Below are 21,572 nucleotides of genomic sequence, written 5' to 3'. Positions count from 1 at the left end.
GGGGGGGGGGGGGGGGGGGGGGGGGGGGGGGGGGGGGGGGAAGCGGGTAGGACTGACAAGAATGCCACTGTAGCTGGATCACATAGTTCATGGAGGGATATAAAAATATAAAGTACAAGAAGACTGGAAGCAAAATGGGCCTAATACTTCTACCCCAGGGGATCCTTTCAAATCTCTGAAGATAGATATTATATCCTGCCTCCCCCCAAAAAAATCCTTTGTTGTCCCCAATTTTCCTAGAACATCTTATCTGTATTTTTCCTTTGCTCCATCATTCCTTGCCTTATATTATACTTTTCTAGGCATGTGGTATCTTCCTACTAAGTAAAATGTAAGCACCTTAAGGGGAGGGGATAGATAATGTTTAATCTCTGTGTTTTTGTGTCCCCAGTGCCTGACCTTATGCATACTAAACATTTAATAAATAGTTAGTGAATTTCTTCAAATGAAATATCCCCATTTACTTTAACTTATATGTTCCAGGACCATTGTCCAAATCTTGCTCCTGCCCCCAGTATTCCTTGTCTATTTTAACAGTTAACCTTTGTACATGCTGTATTCCCCTCCCTGCCCCATTAATGGACAGCAGAATATCATTTCTTTGAGGGCAGAGACTGTTTTGTTTTTATCTTTGTATCTCTAGTGCCTCCTCCATGGAAACTTTTGTCTAATGATCTATTATAGTAGAGAGATGGTTTTGGGTTCTCAGAGACTGTACCCAAAGAGAAAAGCTCTATCAGATCCTACCAATTTGTAAAGGCTTGGAGGAAAACCCAGTATCTGTCATCTGAGGACCAGCCCAGCCACAAGAGGCTTATTATTAGGATAACCACAAGAGGATGGATTTTTCAGCCACAACGACTCTTGAAGACCATCTCCTAAATTGTAGAAGGATTACAGGTTTTGTCAATGGGAAGCAGATCCACACTAATGAAATGGAAGCTTGCTGAAGAAGTGAGTCACTGACCCTTCTTCCCCTGGGTTGTGCCCTTAAGTGCACCTTATTCCCTATGGCAGAAAAGATATCAGTAGTCTGACGCTGCTGTCCAGCCCTTGGAAAGGGAGCAAAAGTGCTAAAGACCCCAAACCTGTAACTTCAGAAGAAAGGGAGCCTCTAAATATGTCATCACCCCTTAATTACTTACAAATCTTCCTTTCTAAAGGGGAAGAATTACTGAAAAAGGTATTTCAGGAGGTCTAGATTTCAATTAACTTTACCAGTGAGGTCATGCTTTATCACAGCCATGCTTAAACAAGGGGCCAGAGAAGGTTGGGAATGTAAAAAATGACTAAAGCTGAGTCTGAATGGAAACCAAATGCTTGTACAAGTCCACTGGTTCAGAGTAAAGTTATCAGGGAAAAAAGGGATGAAATTTTGTGAATATAATGCACATACAAATGAAGTATTTAAGATGAAGTTGAAGCATTAAATAGAAAACAAAAATACCTTTTATGATGCTTAAAAACTGAAGATATTAAGGTATATTTAGGTTAACCATGTTATGCTGATGAGAGTTCTAGGCTTGGAGATGGATACATTCAAATACTGACTGTGACACTAATGATGTGACTTAATCATATAACCATTCTTAAGCCTCAGTTTCCTTATCTGTGAAATAGGAATACTCCTTGTTCTATTGTACAGGTTTGTTGTGAGGAAAGCATTCAACTCTAAAGCACTATGAAAGTGAAAGCTGCTATTTCAACAGATTCCACAGAGTAAACTAGAAAGTGCATTAATTGGAATCAGAAGACCTTGTTCAGAAATTAGCTCTGACACTAGCTGTATGACCTGGCCTACTTAAACTCTTTGAGCCTCAGTTTCTTCATCTCTGAAAAAGATTGAATATTTCTGCTACTCTTCCTCCTAGTGTTTATAAAGAAACTACTTTGTAAGCATTAAAGCATTGTATAAAAATATAGTAGTGTTGCTTTATGCACTTTGCTATGTTCTGATGCTATAAAGGTGAAAAATTATACAGTTGATATCCTAAGGGTGACTATAGCCTAATAGAAGAGATACAGCATCTACAATAAATAAGTATGAAACAACATAGAATATAATGAGAACAAAGGATAAATCTAGCAAGTGACTTGGGGAGGAAGAAATCACTTTCAAAAAGGCTTCCTGAAGAACATAACCCCAGAGCTGGCTGAATCTTTAAACAGGTAGAAATGAAGAATGAGTGTGGTCTGGGCCTGGGAGACAACCTGTGGGAATTTACAATTTACAAACTGCTAGTGATCCAGCTGGACACAGAGAACATAGGATCCTTGGAGGGGAAAATGAAGGAAGGCTGGGAAGGCAGGCTTGGCATCATGCTCTGAAGGACCTGAAATATATTCTAAGAGCTTCATGTTTTCTCTTAAAAGGAAGAAGCCTGTGAATGTTCTTGAGCAGGTTAATGTTGTGGTTAAATATGAATTTAGGGAAGCTTCTTTTGGCCAGGGCAAAGAGGGAGATATCAGGAGCAGGGGCACCAGTACTGTAGGCTGTTACAGTAAGGCAGTAGGTAAGGGCAGTAAGGACCTGAGCTATAGTGGTAAAGTTGGGGGAGGAGGGGGGATAAATAGCAGACTTCATCAGTCTGAGTAGCACTCACTGCTAGACCTGTCCCAGGGGAGAGTACCAAGTCTTTTTTGGGGAATTCTTGGTGTCAGATTGCCCAGAAGTTTGTTTTTTTCAATACCAGCATGCACCAAATGCTGTAAATTATTAAACTCTGTACCCACGAGAATTAGGCAAGCCCTTGTTTTAGCTCCAGTTGTACCACTAACATCATCTAGATCAAAACCTCCCTTTACCTTTTAATGGCTTCATTTCTTCTTTTTTTCAAACTGGTTAAGACTTGGTAGTCTCTAAGATCCCTTCAAATTCTATCTAAATGTAAATAGTGATTGGGAACATGTTAGGGGGAAATTGAGTATACAAGACTTACTTGACCCTGGATAATTGATCCTTCCACCCCAGTAGGAGAGGATTTGACAGGGGGAAACAGGTACATGGGGCAAATCTGAGCTTCAATACCAGCCCTGCCACTTAATAAGTATATGGTATATATAATATAAGGTGTATGACTATGGTGATCTCTTTGTTTTGCCCTCTGTAAAATTTGCAGTCCTTATACTGACTGCCTCGTAGCATCATTGTAAACCTTCAAGTTTGTTATCTAAATGGAAGCCATTACTTACTCTTTCTTACCTGTCAAAGGGGATTGGACTTAGTGACCTCCAAAGCCGCCTCCAGTTCTAAATCTCTGATCCCATTAGGAGATGCCCATGTGAGCCAGTTTGGCTGATTCAGTGGATTCCTGAATTAAGAAGCAAATCAAGCAGCTCCATAAAACCTAAAATCTCTAAGCCTAAAACTCTCTGTTCCTAAAGAATGAAATAAGAGCTGGAAGGGAATGGAACATGGCTGTAGTGATTCTGCTTTTACAGCAGATTATTCTAAATTTGATTCTGAAAATAGGTATCAAAATGAGCAAAATCATATTTTGTTTGTGGAAGAACAAAGGGTATATAGGGGAGGAATTTGTTATTAATCAACAGCTTCCTTTATGACCTCATACTTATGTTGAAAAATATCTTCCCTCCTTTGTTAATAGGGCATCCAGAAATTGGCTAGTCAGTACCTGAAGAAAGATTGGCCTGGAATAAAAGCTGACGAGCGGAATGATTACAGGTAATTCAGTGAGTGGGTCTTGATATTTTTTTAAATGGCAGCTTTTTTGCTTTACATTTCACAAACTGACATTTTAATTCCCAGAAGAAAGATAGTACCTTTACTGAATGACATTACAATTATATATCTCTCCAGAAATCTAGAAGGCTTTGTAGCTAAAGCCTGTCACTGGAGGTGTGTGGAAATTGGACGATCCTTCCAGAAATGTAAAACGGCCTGGGGAGAAAGGTCGTTCCATAGTACTTCACCTGCTATCCCTTTGTTATATCACTCATTCCTAGAGCTTCAGTCATCAGTTTTATGTGGTTTCATAATCTTTCAGGTTCATGACCTTGGTGTTATCCTTGTTCCCTTACCCCACATATTTATCACATCTATCAATTCTTCCCATTCGCTCTACTTGCAGTCACCACATTAATTAGTTCAGTCTCTCATCACCTCTTACCCAGATGATTGTACTGTACTTCAGATTAGCTTTCTTGCTTCAGAACTTTTCTACCTCCCATTCTATCCCCTACACTATTGCCAGAGTGATTTTCCTTAAGTATAGATCTTAGTATTTAGTCCCCTACTGAATAAACTTCTTGTTGCCTTTAGGATCAAATATAAACTCCTATTTATTATTTAAAGCCCCTTACAACCTGGTCCCAATTTATCTTTCCAGCTTTATTGTACATCTTCCACTTCCACACTCTTTTTATTTTCTTTTGCTCTTTGGAGGGGGCAAGGCAGGGCAGTTGGGCTTAAGTGACTTGCCCAAGCTCACATAGTAAGTGTTAAGTGTCTGAGGCCAGATGTGAGCTCAGATCCTCCTGACTCCAGGGCCGGTGCTCTATTCACTATGCCACCTAGCTGCCCCCACTTCCCCTCTTCAGTCCAGCCAAAATGACCTCCTTTCTCTTCCTCAGAAATAGCCCAGGGTCATATAGTTAATAAATCTCTAAGACTGGATTTGGATTCCATTCTTCCTGCCATCAGTGAGATGGCTATCTGGGACAATGGATAGAGTGATGAGCCAGGGGTCCTGAAAACCTGAGTTCATATCTGATTCAGATCATCATCACCTCTCTCCTGAATTGTTGTAATAGCCTTCTAATTCATCTCCCTACCTCAAATCTCTCTTCTTTCCAGTCGACACAGCTGCTAATTTTTCTGAAGTGTTAAGGCTGACCATATTAATCTCATACTTAGTAAATGCCAATGATTTTCTGTTATTTCTAAGATCAAATGTTATTTCATCTTTATCTCATCTTTTTAAAAAAATTTCTAGTTTTTTGCAAGTTTTAGAATGTGTGTAATTATTACTATAGTACTTGTATGTAATTTATGAATAAGTAAATATACACATAGGGTACATCCTCAGAGTTTACTTTTTACTTGATGGATATCTAAAATATTTGGAGACCATTTATTCTGTAGGATAAAAAGCAAACCCCATAGCCCAGCATTCAAAACCCTTTAGAATTAGCTCCAACTTACCTGTCTAACTATATTTCCCTCTACTGTTCCTTATGTACTACATACTCTAATTCATCTGGACTGTTCATGTTTTGGTCCTCTCTCCATTCATTCACAGAGGCTTTCCTCCTATCCTTAGAATACAAGGATCTACATCTAATACCCTACATCTTATCTCCATAGACTAAAATTACTTCCCTTTAAAACCCAGCTTAGGTGCTTTCTCTTTTGTGAAGCCTTTCCTGATTTCCCCAAGGTAAAAAATTATCTCCTCCAGAAATTTCTTCATCAGTTTATCTACTGTAAACTGCCCAATGCTTAGCACAGTGCCTGATGCATAGTAAACAATAAGTGCCTCTTTACTAATTGCCCCTTGGTCTTGTTGAATTCTCTGTTGGGTCATATTTATTTGTGCATATATCCTATTCCCTCTTTAGCTCTTTTAAGCTGAGGAACTTCATTCTAACTCTTGCTGATGATTGGGTCCTTCAGCAAGATGGCTATGTTTCCACCTCTGGGTTCTAGAGGTACCCCTGAGGAACTGGAATGATTCTTCTCTAATGCTGTTAGTTCAAACCACATTCTGGTGTGTTCTTCCCAACTTCAACCACAGGTTATTGATGCTTTTTTTTTTTTAAAAAGAAATCATAACTGTGAACATGTAACAAGAAGAAATGTTCAAATGTCTTCTAACACATGGGGGCATACTCTCTGCTAAATTCTGTCATTCTAGTTGGAAAGTGGGCTCAAACTTAAAGCAGTTTCCACCTAGCACCTATATAGCATCAGTTCAGTGAATAGAACGCTCAGCTGTAGCACCAGTGCAATATTTACAGCGCCTATGGCAACTGTCAATATGTCAGCATAGTGCTCAATAGCAAAATATAACAGACTCTCCATATATAAGACAGAAGCAAAACATTTATCCAAACACCAGAAAGCCAAATCCCAACACCAGGAAACCGAATCCATCATAGCAACATAGAAGTTAATATACCACCACACCACAGAGAGCCACACCATCCTTTAGCCTTCCCACAAACTAATACTCACAAGTCTAGCTGTCTTCCTGGGTATTTCTTCTCCTCTCTCCAGCTCTAACTTCTCTGACTCCCAGCTTCCTGTGGGCCCTGCTCCACTCTTCAGCAAACTCCTCCTCCCACAGGCTCCATGTGATTACATTCAACCTATTAGGGCTAGGGAAAATCTTCAAATCAGGAGGTCTTAAAATTCCCTTAGGCTTATTAAATTAGGGAAAATTTTCAATTCCCATTGCCATTACACTGATCTGGAGTCATCAGGAACTGAGTTCAAATCCAGCCTCAAACACTCACTAGCTGCGTGACCCTGGGCAAGTCACTCAGTTTGCCTCAGTTTCCTCATCTGTAAAATGGAGCTAATGCTAGCACCTGCCTCAAAGGGTTGTTGTGAAGTTAAAATCACATAATATAAAGCATTTAGCACAGTGCCTGGCACATAGTAAGTGCTATATAAATGTTAGCTATTAATCTGAAAATAGAAAAGCACAAAATCACAGAATATAAGCCCGTTCTCATGGGATGAATGTTGGCTCTGGTTTGGGAAGTGGAGGGACCCAAAGCCTTTCCTCATCCCAAGACTTTCAGCATGTCTCTCTCATTTGAATACAGCCAGACAAAGAAAAGGAAATTCCTGGGCCAGTTTGTATTTTTTTTCAAAGCATTCTCAGTTCTGGCTCAGCAGCCAATGAAAAAGTTCCTTTTCTTCACATGATGAAAGGACCAGAATACCTGCCTGTGCTCTGAATCAGGGAGCAAAGTCTTTCGATTACATTTCATCACACCTTTCCAGAAGCATGCTCCCTAGCCTCTTTCACGTGAGCAGCGCCAAGAAGAATACTGCATATGATCTGAGGATAGAGCTCCATCATCAGGCCCCACTTACACTTCACTAGATTATAAACTTGTGAGTAGAGACCATTCAGGTTTTTATCTTTTTATATCCACTGTCATTGATTCCAGGGCCTTATATTGAATTCAGCTGAGATGTGAAAGAGCTTTGAAAACTGCTACTATACAAATGTATGAAATAATTACCTGATAAATTAGTTTCTATATAGTGACTTAAAATATGGAAATTAAAGATCAAATTATTGTTTGGAATATGGAAATTAAAGAACAAATTATTGTTTACTTCCTGATAATCCCACTCCCCATCAAGATTCACATAATTTCCATCTCAGGAACTAACAACTCCTTATTAGAAGAAATCATATTCAAAGTAGTAGCTCCTTTCCTTGGTTCTACCAACTTCTGAAATGATCAAGGATGAAATTATCATTAAGGTAAGAAATTAAGAGCTGCTCTGCTATTGGTCAAGGAGAAGGTATATATCTAGCAAGAATGGTTTGGCCTAGAGTCTTGTTAGGGTAACCCAAAGAATGTTAACCTGGAAAGGAAAACTTGGGGGAAAAATTGCCTAAGCCTATCCAACATATTGGATACCACAGAAAGTAGCCACATTGTAGGAAGAATAGCAGTAGAGATACTTAAAAATTCACAGGAAACTAAACCTGTAGCTTCAGATGTCTATGAACATGCACAAAGCATGGTTGTAACAAGCAAGGTGAGCCAGCTGTCTTAACATGAGGAATCAAATTCAACTTATTAGGTATCCCTGAAATTTGGTAGAATGAGACCTATGATTGCCTCTAGAAGAGGATACTTTATTAAAAAACAACAGGATGGGTAAAGGGGGGAGGAAGGAGACTGGTAGAGTAGCATGATATATTAGAGATGTCCTCATGTAGTAAAGATGGTATAGAGAAGTGAAACATGGTGGAAATAATTTGGATGGAGATCAGCGGAGGTAGGAACAGAAATGATAGTTGTCAGTGGAATATACTACAGACCAATTGGACAGAAAATATGAAATAGATGAAGAGTTTAGGAAACAGATCTATAGTCCCAGCACAGAGGCATGATAAATTAGTGATGGGGGCTTTCAGGTATCTGGACATTTAGTGGAATATTTCCTTTGCCAAAAGCAGAGCAGCTCTTAATTTCTTACCTTAATGATAATTTCATCCTTGATCATTTCAGAAGTTGGTAGGACCAAGGAGAGGAGCTACTACTTTGAATATGATTTCTTCTAATAAGGAATTGTTAGTTCCTGAGATGGAACTTATGTGAATCTTGATGGGGAGTGGGATTATCAGGAAGTAAACAATAACTACTTGTCTCAGAATTTGTGATAAAGGGCACAGTCTGACATTTACCATAAATTTAAAGAGAACAGATTTGGAAGAATTTTTTTAAAAGCAATTGGGGTTACATAATTTGCTCAAGGTTACACGGCCAGTTATTTTTGTGTGGGTGCTAAGTATCTGAGGCCGGAACCAATCCCAGGTCTCCCGACTCTGGGGCCAGCGCTCTTACTGCACCACCTGGCCGCCCCTGTAAGAATTTTTTTAAAAGAATATATAGAATCCCATTGATTAACAGTCTCTAGAAATCTGCTCAAGAAAGATGGGGAGGTACATAGAAATTCTGAGGAAACAAAGAGAAGCCATTCTGAAGAAGAGGAGAGGGATCTGCTTATAGAATATTAGTGTGGCTATACAGAGATCATCAACCAATTTAGGTTTTATAAAGAAACTTACATTAGAGTGAGGGCAAGTAAGAGAGGGTGAATACAAAATTGTGACCAAGTCCTATAAGAAGAATGTCATGTTGAGGACTAAAGTTTAGAATAAGCTGGCACCAGTTAGGAAAACTAAGAACAAAAAGGAGTCTTTTTAAAAAAAGCAATGTTGGAGAAAAGAAATAGGATCAAAGAAGAGATAAAGACTGTTGTTTATTGTGAGAGGCAGTAGGATAGCAGAGTTGCTTAATTAATTTTTTCTTTTGCTTCTAAATATCACATTTTTAATGCCTTAATTCTGTTGGTGCTACTTTATGGCAATTGGAACTGGAATAAAAATCTCTAAAGTAATTAAAAATTAATATCATACAGAGGGCAGTGGAGAGACTCATGGTGCATGTAAGCAGGTTGCAACATGTAATGAGGAAGTTGGATAAAGGACAGGAATAAAATATGTCATTAAAAATGATTGGAAGATGATGTGGGTTAGTTATATGGCAGAGGTGAGGGTTATAGAGCCAGAGTACAACCTCACAATGTAAGGGAAAAATGAAAATGCACATTGGGTGGATCCCTGTGATGAAGTTATGGGAAGACATGTACAAGAGTCTCACAGGACAATAGATAGATGGATATTGGAGTATGTACTCTAGGAGAGAAATTTGGAATCACTGAGATCACAGATGCAATTTGAATATATGGTTTGTATTACAAGGAGAATGATATTTGGACCACAAAATAGAGGATAAAAATAAATAATAGGAAACTGAAACCCAGGATGCCTGACATTCATGTAGTACTTAAAGGTTTGCATAATGCTCGACATGTTTTTTATCATGTGATCATCAAAAGCACTCTGTGAGGTAAGTACTGCAGATATTCTCATTTTACAGATGAGGAAACTGAGGCTCAGAGACTTTAAGTGACTATTGCATGATTCTACAGTGTCAGAAGTGGAATTTGAATCAAGTCTTCCTGAATTCTTTCCACTATATTACATTACCTTTCATTAGGTAAGATAAGTCTAGAGAGAGTCATAGAGCATCTGCTTACCTTGATTAATCAGTCAGCAAGTGTTTATTAACTACCTACTATGTACCAGAAACTGGTCTTAGCCAACAAGGACATTAGTGCAAACAGTGAAACAATTCTTATGAGTCACTAGGTCCAGGTGCACTACATCTGAGTACTGAAATAACTGGGCAGATGTGATTGCTAAAGCAATATCAGTGAACTTTGGAAGGTTATAGAAGTCTTCATTAAAGGGAAAAAAGACTATGAAAAAGCTTAACATATCTTGGAGTCAATCTACCAAGGCATACTGAAAACTTATAAATTAATGCAATCACAAAACACCTATTTTAAAAAATAGTGGAAGGATATTCATTCTTCATAGTTGGGTTATGCAGTATAATAAAAATACTCTTAAAATTACAGATTTAACACTATCCCAATAAAAATAACAAGAGAACACTTTATAAAGCTGGATACAATACAGTGATAAAATTCATTTGGAGATAGAAAGTATCTAGTATCTCATGGGAAATAATGAAAACAATGTATAAATGAAGAGAATAAGCACCTTCACTTTTCAAATCACTTTATGTAACAGTAATCATCAAAGCTATTTGATACTTGTTAAAAATTATGAAGTACATAATTGGAACAGACTAGACAAGGAAGAATCTGAAACAATTGAATTCAGCAACCCAATGTTCAATAAACTTGGGAGTGCTAATTACTTGGAGAACTCCCTATTTGATAAGAAGTGCTTGGGAACTTGAAAATAAGTTTGACAAAAATTAGGTTTCAGTTAAAATCTTATATCACATGCCATATAAAGCTTACCATGGATAAATACTACCTGAATTTTGAAGATACCTTTCACACTGTCGTCTGGGAATGGGGGAATTTGGTGGGAGGAAGGGGTAGTTTTTAGCCAAACAAGAAATAGAGGCAATTAAATAAGATAAAGGAGTTTCTACTACATGAAATTGAAAAAATTTTGCATAAACAAAATCAGTGCAATTAGACTAAAACTGTTGACGGGAAAAGTATTTGTCCCTCCACAACAAATAGTCCCTCCACTCAGGAAGTTTGCATTCAATTGAGGCAATACGATATTTTTGGAGAAAAAAAAAAACTAGAAAAAGATCTCAGGAGGAAAAAGGTAGTACCAACTAGAGACAAAAGAAAAGGTTTTCCTTCAGAGATGTTACCTGGGCTGTCTGTAGAAGGAAGCTAATGATCCTACTAGGTAGAGATAAAGAGGAAGAGCACTGAGCACAGAAGACAGAGAAGGACTGCTAAGTTAAGGGGACAGCTGGTAGGTCACTTGAGCTGAAACGTGGATCAGAGGGTTGTTAGGGACTTCCACAGTAATGGGGAAGTTCAGAAGAAGGGAGAGTTTTGGGTAAGATCATGAATTCAGAGTTTGAAACGTCCAGTCGGGAAGAGGAAGGAAGGAAACAAGCATTTACGAAGCACTTACTGCGTGCTAGACACTATGCTAAGTGTTTTACAAATATTATCTCACTTGATTCCTCACAACAACTCTGGGAAATAGTTGCTATTATACCATTTTACAGTTAGGAAAACAAAGGCAGACAGACTTGTACAGGGTCAAGTACTGTCTGAGGTCAGATATGAATTCAGATCTTCCTGACTGCTAGTCCAGTGCTCTATCCATGGTGCCACCCAGCTGTTGGAGATGTAAGACTAGAGGTCAGGAGAGCAGTTGAGACTTTATAAATAGATCTAAGAATTATCTGCATAGAAATTATTATTGAATCCATGGGAATTGATGATGTCACCAAGCAAAATAATAAAAAAGGAAAAGAGAAGGGGGGCTCAGGACAAAGCCTTAGCTGGGGTGCTCTGAATTAAGATCCAGAAAAGCAGACTGACAGAGCAGACAGGTAGAAAGAGAACCATGTGAGAGTGGTATCATGAAAAGAGAGAGAGAAAATAATATCAAGAAGACAATGACCAACAGTATCAGACTGTGTATAGGTCAAGAAAGATGAGAACTGAGAACATACTATTAAATCTCTCAGCTAAGAGATCTTTAATACCTTTGAAAAGAGCAGTTTCAATTGAATGTAAAGGTCAAAAGCCAGACTACAGAGGTTTTAGAAGGGACTAAGAGGGGACAAAGTGTAGATGGCTTTCTTGAGGAGTTTAGCCATGAAAGGAAGGAAAGATACTGGATATTAGTTAAAGGGGATGGACAGATTAAGTGAGGGATTTTTTAAGGATGGAGAAGATATGGGTCAGCACCAGGGAAATGTCAAGTTGATAGGCAAAGACTGAAGATTAGTAAGAGATATATTAGTGATGATAGAAGAGCCAGTCTGTTAGAAAGACAGGATAGAGTTAGATCAAGGATGAATGCAGAGGGGTTAGCTGTGGCAGATAGGAGAAATATCTCTTCATTTTTGGCAGGGCTAAAAGAGGAGATTGTGAGGGAAGGCATTTGAGTGATGTGAAACTGAGGAGGAGAGAAGAGGGAGGGCTTAGTAAATGGCTTCAGTTTAATAAAAAATGACTACTCTAAATCTGACGATTCCGATTTCCAAATCCATCCTTCTGTACCTGTTGTTTAGACCAGGACTTCTTTAACTTTTTCCACTTGTGACTCCCTTTTGTCCAAGAAATTTTTACATGATCCTTGTAGTGTAGGTATATGAAATATATATATATATATATATATATATATATATATAAATTAAGCATTTACTGATAATAAATCATAAATTTATTTTAAAACAATTCTTTGGTATACATATAATTTTACCATTTATTAAAGATGAAAGCAAATTTGCATACTAATGAGATGAATGTGCTTGTTCATTGTTACATAAAAATTAAATCATGGTGGAATATTTGATACTGCAGTACACAGAGCATCTTGAACATTTTTCAGAGTTGATTGATATTTTGATTTTATAATTGTCAGTGCTGAGAATGCTGCTTTGCATAAATATATAGTACAAGATGGCAGAAGTATGTTTAGGGCCATTTCAGAAATTGTTGGAAATTCTGTCCTAATCCCAAGCCAAAATTCATTTAGCAATTTTTTTTTTTAGGAAACTCAGGTTTTAAACCTGTGTCACTTGATAATGTGGCAAATTTTTCTTGAACTTTTAGTGGCAGATAACTGATGTTTTTTATTTCAATTGAGTATGCTTCATACATAGTTTTTTAGAATCAAAATTTGAAGGGAAGTATTTATGAAACTGTGTCTTCAGGCACTTCAGACAATCAATTATAACTCTTACAACTAAATCTTTGGGAAGCTTATTTTCAATTGTAAAATCATCTGGAGCTGTAAATGTTTCTAGAGAATAATTTTCTACCCTATTCTTCCATATGTTAACTTTTTTTAGTAAAACTTTTGATTTTGCCTTTAATATAAAATGTTAGTTTTTTTCCTTGAAGTGACATGTTTAAATCATTGAGTTTTTTTAAAGTAACCAACAAATAACAAAGTTTTTAAAGCCATAAATCATTATGAAAAAAATTAACAAAATCAGATTTCTGCTCAGTCAAAAATATAACAGCTTCATCTTTCAATTTCAATAATCTGTTTAAACTTCACCCTCTTGAGAGCCACATGATTCTATGTACTTTCTTTTTCTTGTCAATTTAGGTGCACTACAACCTGGTAGTGAAGACTGTCACATTGTCGTCAGTATTTTTACCTTTTTTGTCTAAATTTAGCCATTTATTCATAATCAAAAAATATTTTTGTCCTAACATTCAAATACATATTGCTCATAATTTCTCAAATAAATGTTAGATTTAGTTTACAAAATTACATTTGTTTGTATTTAATTTAAAAAATTGATGTTCATACTTACATACACATACAGTGGTGATCGTGGAGAAATATTGTTGAAGGACTTTTGTCTTTACTTCCTGCAATTAAACACTTAAGTTTCTGTAGACGAAGAAGAGAACAGCAATTTTAAAAATCAAATGTTTTAACACAATACAATCCAAAAATATACTAATTTGATTCTTACATGCTGAGGAATGATGGTAGGAAAATATTGAAAGTCTTTATTTTTCATCATTTTAAGCTATTATATTTCTGTAAGAGCAGAAAATTTTGTATGGCAAAAACACTGCAATTCATAACATACGGTAGTCTCAAATCTGAGCTGAGGTGTTTCTGGAAGTGTTTGTTGGCATTGTGTCATGTGATAGCATGCACAGTACAAAGGGTGCATGCTTTATGTTCAGAACCAAAGCAGCAGTAAAGTCGTGTGATGCAATCCGGGCAAATGCTGTCAGAAACACCTTGGGTTCATTATTAGTTTGATTTTGAATTAATTTTTGGTTGTTGTGTGTTCAGAAGACTTTTATTGTTGCCAAATTTTTCAAGATCTCATAAAGGGTTCTTGAAACAACAGTTTAAGAAATGCTGGTTTAGACCAAAGGTGCCACATACAGCCCAAACAAGATTAAAATGTAATTGGGAAATATTTAACAAAATAAATGAAAATGTAAAAAAACAAAGATACTACATTTTAAAGCTAAATCGATATGTGATCTTTATGTAGAGTTTGCCATGGTGGCCCCTGTTTCTACTTCAGTTTGACACCACAGTTTTAGACCACATCTCTCCCCTCTCTTCCATAAGATTCCTATGAATGACTTTTAAAAGCTTGGTAGGTAATAGAGTGAAGTCGAGCCTGGGAGTCAGGAAGACATGAAATTGAAGCTTGCCTAAGATGCTTACTAACTGTGTGACCTTGAGCAAGTCACATAATCTCTAGGCTTCAGTTTCCTCATCTGTAAAAAGGGGACAAAAACAGCACCTACTTCAGAGAGTTGTGAGAAATGAATGATATAGGTAAAGTGCTTTATGAATCCTAAAATATCAAACAGATGTTAGCTATGAGAGGCAGCAGTGTATAAAATGAGAGGGTTATAGAATTTGAATCAGGAAGATTTGGATTGAAATCCTGCTTCTGACACTAGCTATGCGATCATGGGCAAGTCCCTAAACCTCTCTGAGCCTCAGTTTCCTCGTTTGCAAAGTGAAGGAGCAGTTAGGTGGCAAGGTGGATAGTGCCAGGCCTGGAATCAGGAAGAGTCATCTTCTTAAGTTCATATCTGACCTCTGACAACTATGAACAAGTCACTTAACCTTGTTTGCCTCAGTTTCCTCATCTGTAAAATGAGCTGGAGAAGGAAATGGCAAACTACTCCAGTATCTTTGCCAAGAAAATCTCAAATGGGGTCACAGAGTCAAACATGACTGAAATGACTGGAAAACAGCAAAGATGAAGGGGTTGATCTCAATAGCATCTAAGGTCAGTTATATCTCTGAATATATATTCCTATGAAGATTGTCACCGTATCTAAGGCACTACCCTCATCTACCTGTCAAGTGACCCTGCCAAAAAGAGGTGGGACTGGTCTTGTATGACCTGTTCTGAAAGAAGTGATGCTAGCCCTCTGTCATCACCACTTCCTTTTCCAGATGTTCATCAGCTATTCCTCTAACAACACATTGCATAATTTTGCCAGGAATTGAAGTCAAACTTACTGACCTATAGTTTGCAGAATCATTTTTCCCTTCCCTTTTTGGAAAATTAGGATATTTATCCTTCTGAAACACTGTGGTACATAACCCTTCTACACAATTTTTCCTTTTTAAAAACTAAAAATTTTTTTCATTTGATATTTTTTGCTTTTATATTATTTTTATTTCTGAATTTCTTTCTAACCCTTCTGCCCAGAAATATATTCTTTTTAAAAAGAATAAAAGGGGGGGGGAGTAGTTTAGCAAAACAATATATATATATATATATATATCAGTTCTAACAGTATACGCAAAGTTCCACATCTATAGTCCCATATCTTTGCAAAGAAGGGAGGAGAGGTATATTTTCTCATCTTGTTATCATGACCAAGCTTGGTTGTTAAATTATGTAATTTTCAGTTTCAGATTTTTTTTGTTCTTGTAATTTACATTATTGTAATCATTGTATATGTTGTATTCCTGGTTCTGCTTAACTCTTTATTACTTCAAATATATCTTCATATGTGTTTCTATATTCTTCATACTCATTGTTTCTTAGGAAACAGTAATATTCCTTTACAAAATTGCAGTTGTTGAACCATTCTTCAATCAATGGGCAAATGCTCTGTTTCTAGTTTTCTGCTACTTTAGAAAGAACTTCTGTAAATATTTTGGGGGTATTTGAGACCTTTCTGTCTTTGACCTTAGAATTTGTGCCTAGCAGCGATTGAATTAAAACAGTTATATAAACCACAGAGGCAACACCTCCATTTGCTAACCAGAAATCCTTCTTTCTTGGGACTTCCATACTCTTGCAGTACAATGGCATTTATAACTTATGACCTATAAGTCCTTTCAAGGAAAATGTAATCAGTATCATTTTAGTGTTGATTTGTTTTGCAATTTGAGTATGTTGTTCTCCTAGTGTGGTATATGGTCATCTGTAATATTTGATAAGCTGGATCACCCCAGAACAATTTGAAGATATACAAGAAAATAGGATTAGTGATATGTTATTTTTTATTATCATTAATATATGATATTGTTGTTGAGTCTTTTCAGTTGTATCCAGCTCTTTATAACCCCATTTGAGATTTGGTTTTCTTTTTTGTCCAAGATATTGGAGTGGTTTGCCATTTTCCTCTCCAGCTCATTTTATAGATGAGGAAACTGAAGCAAACACGGTTAAATGACTTGCTCAGGGTCACACAGCTACTAAATTTATGAGACTGGATTTGATCTCAGACTTTCCTGACTATAGGTCCAAAAGACTTGAGTTCAAATCTGGCCTCAGAATTCAGTAATATGTAAAGCTAAACCATAAAGTAATGCCATCTCTCAACAATTATAATCAAGACTTCATTATTCCTGCTCTTTTGTGAATAATACTTAATAATGTTTTTTTATTTGATTTGCAAAGCACTTTATAATATATGTTAGAAATAAGTAGTACCAGGATTATTTTCATCAGTTTTCCCCGGAGGAAGTTTTTGGCTCAGATAGCTTATATGATTACTCTTGGTAACATAGGTAATGTTGGAGTAAAGAAATGGTTAACTCTCTTTATTACTAACTCTTGTGTCACTCTCTTGGTTTTAGGAGCATGTATCCTGTTTGGAAATCATTTTTAGAGGGAACTTTGCAGGTTGCCCAATCTCGAATCAATATCTGCGAAAACTATAAAAACCTTATTTCGGAACCTGCCAGGACAGTGAGAAACTTAAAGGAACAACAGCTAAAAAGGGTAATATCTCCATTTCTGCCCCTCATGCTCTTCCCCCCCGTCCCATGTCCCATCAAAGATTTGAAGTAGTTTTAAAAAAACAACAATGATGAGTTTGTAATCAATGTTATATCATATTATAGTTGTAAACAAAATATATACAAACACCTTTTACATGATGCTTTTATTATGTTTATATTTGACTCCATTGTTTGGAATTTTACGAAAGTCTTTCCATTTAAATGAAAACCCTTTAATCATATGTAGAGTCTCTGTTCACATAAATTAGGTGTTTTTTTTTTTCCTGCGGGAGAATCTTGTGAAACTTCGTATTAGAGACATGGAAAGAGACGTGACTTCTGATTAGCTGAGAGAATACTGAAGTATGAAGCTACATACTTATGTAAATGGGGAAGGGACTTCCATAAAGATGTCCAGAGGACTTCATACCCCTCTTGGAGATGAGTAAGAGAACAAGAAAGCACTTAGCCACATCCCTCCTCATCCTTCTACGTCCCACAAAGGTTAGAAATAGCAGTTTCCCTTAGAGGGGTGGGCCAATATTATATCTCTCCAATTAATATTAGTAGTGTAGAGGTACAGTACTTTAGAGCCCAGGATAAAAGCCACTTTGCTTAATTATTCTCACTGTCATCAGCTTAACTCTCTCTCACCACACACTTATCACACAAAAGATCATCACAACAAGCTAGTATACTAATTTATCAAAGTAAACAATAAACAATTATTGGAGAATACTCTAATATGTATTAGAGTAAACTCTAGGTTGTAGAGTAGACCAAAGAATACACAAAAGTAGATGAAGATTTAACAGATGAGAGAAGGTCTCTGTTCCCAAAGAAAAAGAACATTCTAATCAAGGGGAGTTTGTTCTTAGTGTCTAGGACAGCATGCATTGTCAAGGCATGTATTGTAGGTGAACTCCCCATATGTCTATGACTCCAGGAAGTTTTCTCTCCTCTTCAAAAGTATAAGCTTGCTTCCCGAGAAGTACTTTAATTTAACCCTTTCTGAAGTATGCTATAATGTAGCTTGATGTTCTGTCAGCCAGTCAGGAGTCATGTCATCTTCTGTGTACATAGCCTGCAATTTCACAGAATCCTTCAGAAAAACCATCTAGCTCATTTGGGCAGAGGTATTGCATGTTACTACATTTAATGTTAATAGTTAAACAGATTTAATAATTTTAGTCAACATCTGAGAGCCATCTGATTTTGTGAGATATCATTTGGTGAAATGAAATGACACATGGAAAGCATTTTGCAACTCTTAAAACTATAAATGTTAGCTGTTATTAGCCACTTAAAGACCACAGAATAATTCCATTGGTCATTTTAAGGATAATGACACTGACCTGGTTCTACAGTGACCTAAATCAAGAGACTATATACACATTTTTTGGTTTCTCTGTCATGGGCAACTTAGAAATTAATTTATTGAATATTCCCAGCTGATTTTATTTCTTTTTTCTTTTGCATCTTTTATAGTTGTATAGTTGAACCCCATCCATGCCCATCACCTTAAGACTTAAAGCTATCAAAATGTCTTTTGACAAGAAAAGGGATCTAGGTTTAATCTTTTCTCTGGGAAATGTGGAAGGAAGAACTTAACTAATGAAAAAATTTTAAACTCTAGAATGATATGGTAACTCTAAGGAAATGAAACTAATAAAAATTCTTAGGGAAAAATATATAGGAGTCCATGGTACAATAAGAAAAGTTTAGAGTTTAGATTTTAATGAAAAAACTTAAGTGTTTTTTTATCTGTCAGCCACTGTGCTAAATGCTGTGAGAAACAATGCAGAAGAAAGACAACCTCTACCTTGGAGGGCTATACAGTCTACTGGAATGAGATAACCTAAATAAGGGAGTGGCAGCCAGGCAAAAGGTATTTTGTTCTGGGCAGTCAATTGCCATGCCTACTCCAAAAGCAGTTTAAGTACTGACTTGATTTCTGTTCCCCAAACAAGAAGTAAAAAGCAGAAGGAACCCTTAGAAAAGCTGTGATCTTGGGCCCTCTAGACATAATAGACTACATGTGTTTACAAATAAGAGGTATTTTTGATGGTGTCAGAAAAATCTTTTGGAAGTTTACCTTTGGAGTTTCTCTTTAGCTTGATTTATCTTTAAAGTACCCCAGCTATTTCCTTTCAGTTCTCTAAACCCCATGTATCTGTTACATTATTCATTTAAAGACCCAAGAAGATAACTGAGATTTTATATTTGTCTTAGCTCAGATTAATTGTCCATAGACTTAAGTGATTAAATGTTAACCTCTTGTTAAAAAAAAAAAAAAGCTTTAAAAAATCTTTCCCAAATACCACTGTGTTCTTAGGATTTTATTTTCAGAGATTCCTAGGATGTATCATCAAAGATATATTAGAGATCATAGTCCAAGTCCTCTCATTTTCCTGATGAGAAAGAAAGGAGGTGATTTGCCAAAAGTCACATTGGTAAATAAGTAGCAAAGACAGAATTAGAACTAGATTTTAGTAGAATATAAGCTCCTTTGGAGTAGGAATTGTCTTACTTTTGTATTTGTTTTCCCAGCCTATAGCAGTGTGCCTGGGACATAGTAGGTACTTAATAAATACTTGTTAATTGATTAGTTTTCTGATTCCAGGTTTCCATTATGGCCATGTTATATTTCACTTTTGTCTTAAGTAAATTTTGATTCCTCAAGATCTTTTAGTTTAAAATATTTAAATTTACTAAAAATGTTTATCTGTTTAGATTTTTTTTTTAAAGAAACAAAGCAACTTATTTTTGATGACAGGAAGTAAGGTCTCTTTCTATTCAACTACTTAGTAGTTATCTGTTGACTTGTTCTATAATAACTTTTAACAAAATTGACTGACTTTGGTTGAATGGGTTACCCTAGAAGAATTTGGTACATGGATAAATGTTTTTAAATGATTGAATCAAAAGGCATTTACTGAATGCTTCATATATGCTGGGGATCCTGCCCTCAAAGAGCTTATATTGTTATAATAGAAGAAGATAACATATATAGATGAGTGACAACAAGGAATAGAGTTTTCTCCTGGGAAATTGGAAAAGGGAAGAAGGAAAAGGAAGCACATAGGGGTGGCAGGTGGTGTAAAAGGGCTGGCCATGTGACCAGATGAGAAGTGAGTATGAAGTGTGGTTCATCATCTAGGTCCAGCTAGTATGGATAGCAAGCTAAATGGGTAATTTGTACATACTCAGTCACCAGCCAACCATTGGGGTTGGACCCTAGAGCAGCAGCACTACAAAGATGAGTAGATTGATTTCCCCAGAGAGTAAGGATGTATAAATAGTGGAAGACCTAGGAATAGAGATATAGATCTCAGGTCTGGTCTAAATGTGCTGGTAAAAGAGGGGAGAAGCATGTTGGTAAAGGCAGGCACATGAAATAATGGCTTGGTTGGGTGACTGGAAGTCATGAGGCTGAAGCATATCTTCAGTTATTACACTGAGGAATGGTGACTATTCACCAAACAACTGCTTAGACATTTTCTACTAAAGAATTTATTTTATTTGGAAGCCAGTGTGATGTTATAGGAAGAGTTCAGGCTTAGGTGTGAGGGACAAGCCCATTAGTTCTCTGAGCCAGTTTTGTTTCCTCATCTCTAGAATGAACTTAATAATGTTTGCACTGTCTGCTTTGCAGGACTACTGTGAGGGAAACACTTTATCTTAAGCCCCTGCGTAAAAATGAGCAGTTGCTACATAAAAATTGGCACCAAGGTAGAGTAGGGTCCAAGTTATGTTAGACACACAGACACTAGTGAAGTTACCTTGCCCAATGGATACCTTAAAAACTGCAAGGTCAAAATCAGTCTTTGCCTCTGCCCTTTCTTTGTTGCCTATGCCTTTTATTCTTTCAAAAATAAGCTTATGGTGACCCTAAAAATTAAAACCACAAGATGTGCTAACCCTGTTATATATCTTATTTCAGATACAATTCAGTTCAGTAAAGCAACAATTATGCCCAGCCATTGAGTGTTATCATTTCAGTAGTCAAAAGCTTCAGATTGTACAGTATATAAATTAGGAGCCTAATTAGCATTGTCTGCCTAAGAGGAAAAGTAATTACTGTTTTGGGAGAGATGATTAAAACTTTAACAAATATTTGAAATGATAATAGTAATAGCTAACATTCCTAGAGTGCTATTTAAGGTTTTACAAAGCACTTTGCATGTGTTATCTCATGTGATTCTTATAACAGCCCTGTGAAGTGGGTAATATCTCCATTTTACAGATGAGGAAACTGAAGTTGTAAGTTGAGGGATAATATTTCAACTAAGTTTCAATATTCTGCAACACCCTGTATTTTCGTTTTTAACCCAAACGGTCTTTTTTCCTTTTCTCTAAGAAGTTAGCCTGGCACAATGGGAAAAGAGCCAAGAGAATGGTCTAGTCACTTCCTAGCTAGTTATTTCTCTTCTTCTAGACTCAGTTTCCTCCTTTGTAAAAGGGACACAATACTTGCACTACTTCCCTCATGGAATTTTTGTGAATAAAATGCTTTGTAAACTTTAAAAT

At 36.6% G+C, this 21,572-nt stretch overlaps 1 protein-coding gene across 1 annotated transcript in view; it reads left to right on the top strand.

Annotated features, from left to right (window-relative positions):
• FCHSD2 (FCH and double SH3 domains 2) overlaps positions 1 to 21,572 on the top strand; it is a 366,482-nt gene that overhangs the window by 151,019 nt on the left and 193,891 nt on the right. Inside the window, exons 4-5 of the mRNA XM_069070809.1 lie at positions 3,609 to 3,685; positions 16,899 to 17,043. Coding sequence (XP_068926910.1) covers positions 3,609 to 3,685; positions 16,899 to 17,043 — 222 coding nt within the window. The remainder of the gene's footprint in view (positions 1 to 3,608; positions 3,686 to 16,898; positions 17,044 to 21,572) is intronic.

This window comes from Petaurus breviceps, unplaced genomic scaffold (genome assembly GCF_028583685.1).
Source record: "Petaurus breviceps papuanus isolate PSGF00001 unplaced genomic scaffold, PetGlider_PUasm1.0 90823, whole genome shotgun sequence".
NCBI classification, from domain to species: domain Eukaryota; kingdom Metazoa; phylum Chordata; class Mammalia; order Diprotodontia; family Petauridae; genus Petaurus; species Petaurus breviceps.
Note: the sequence above shows the minus strand (reverse complement) of the source record. Positions and strands in the feature narration are given on the sequence as shown.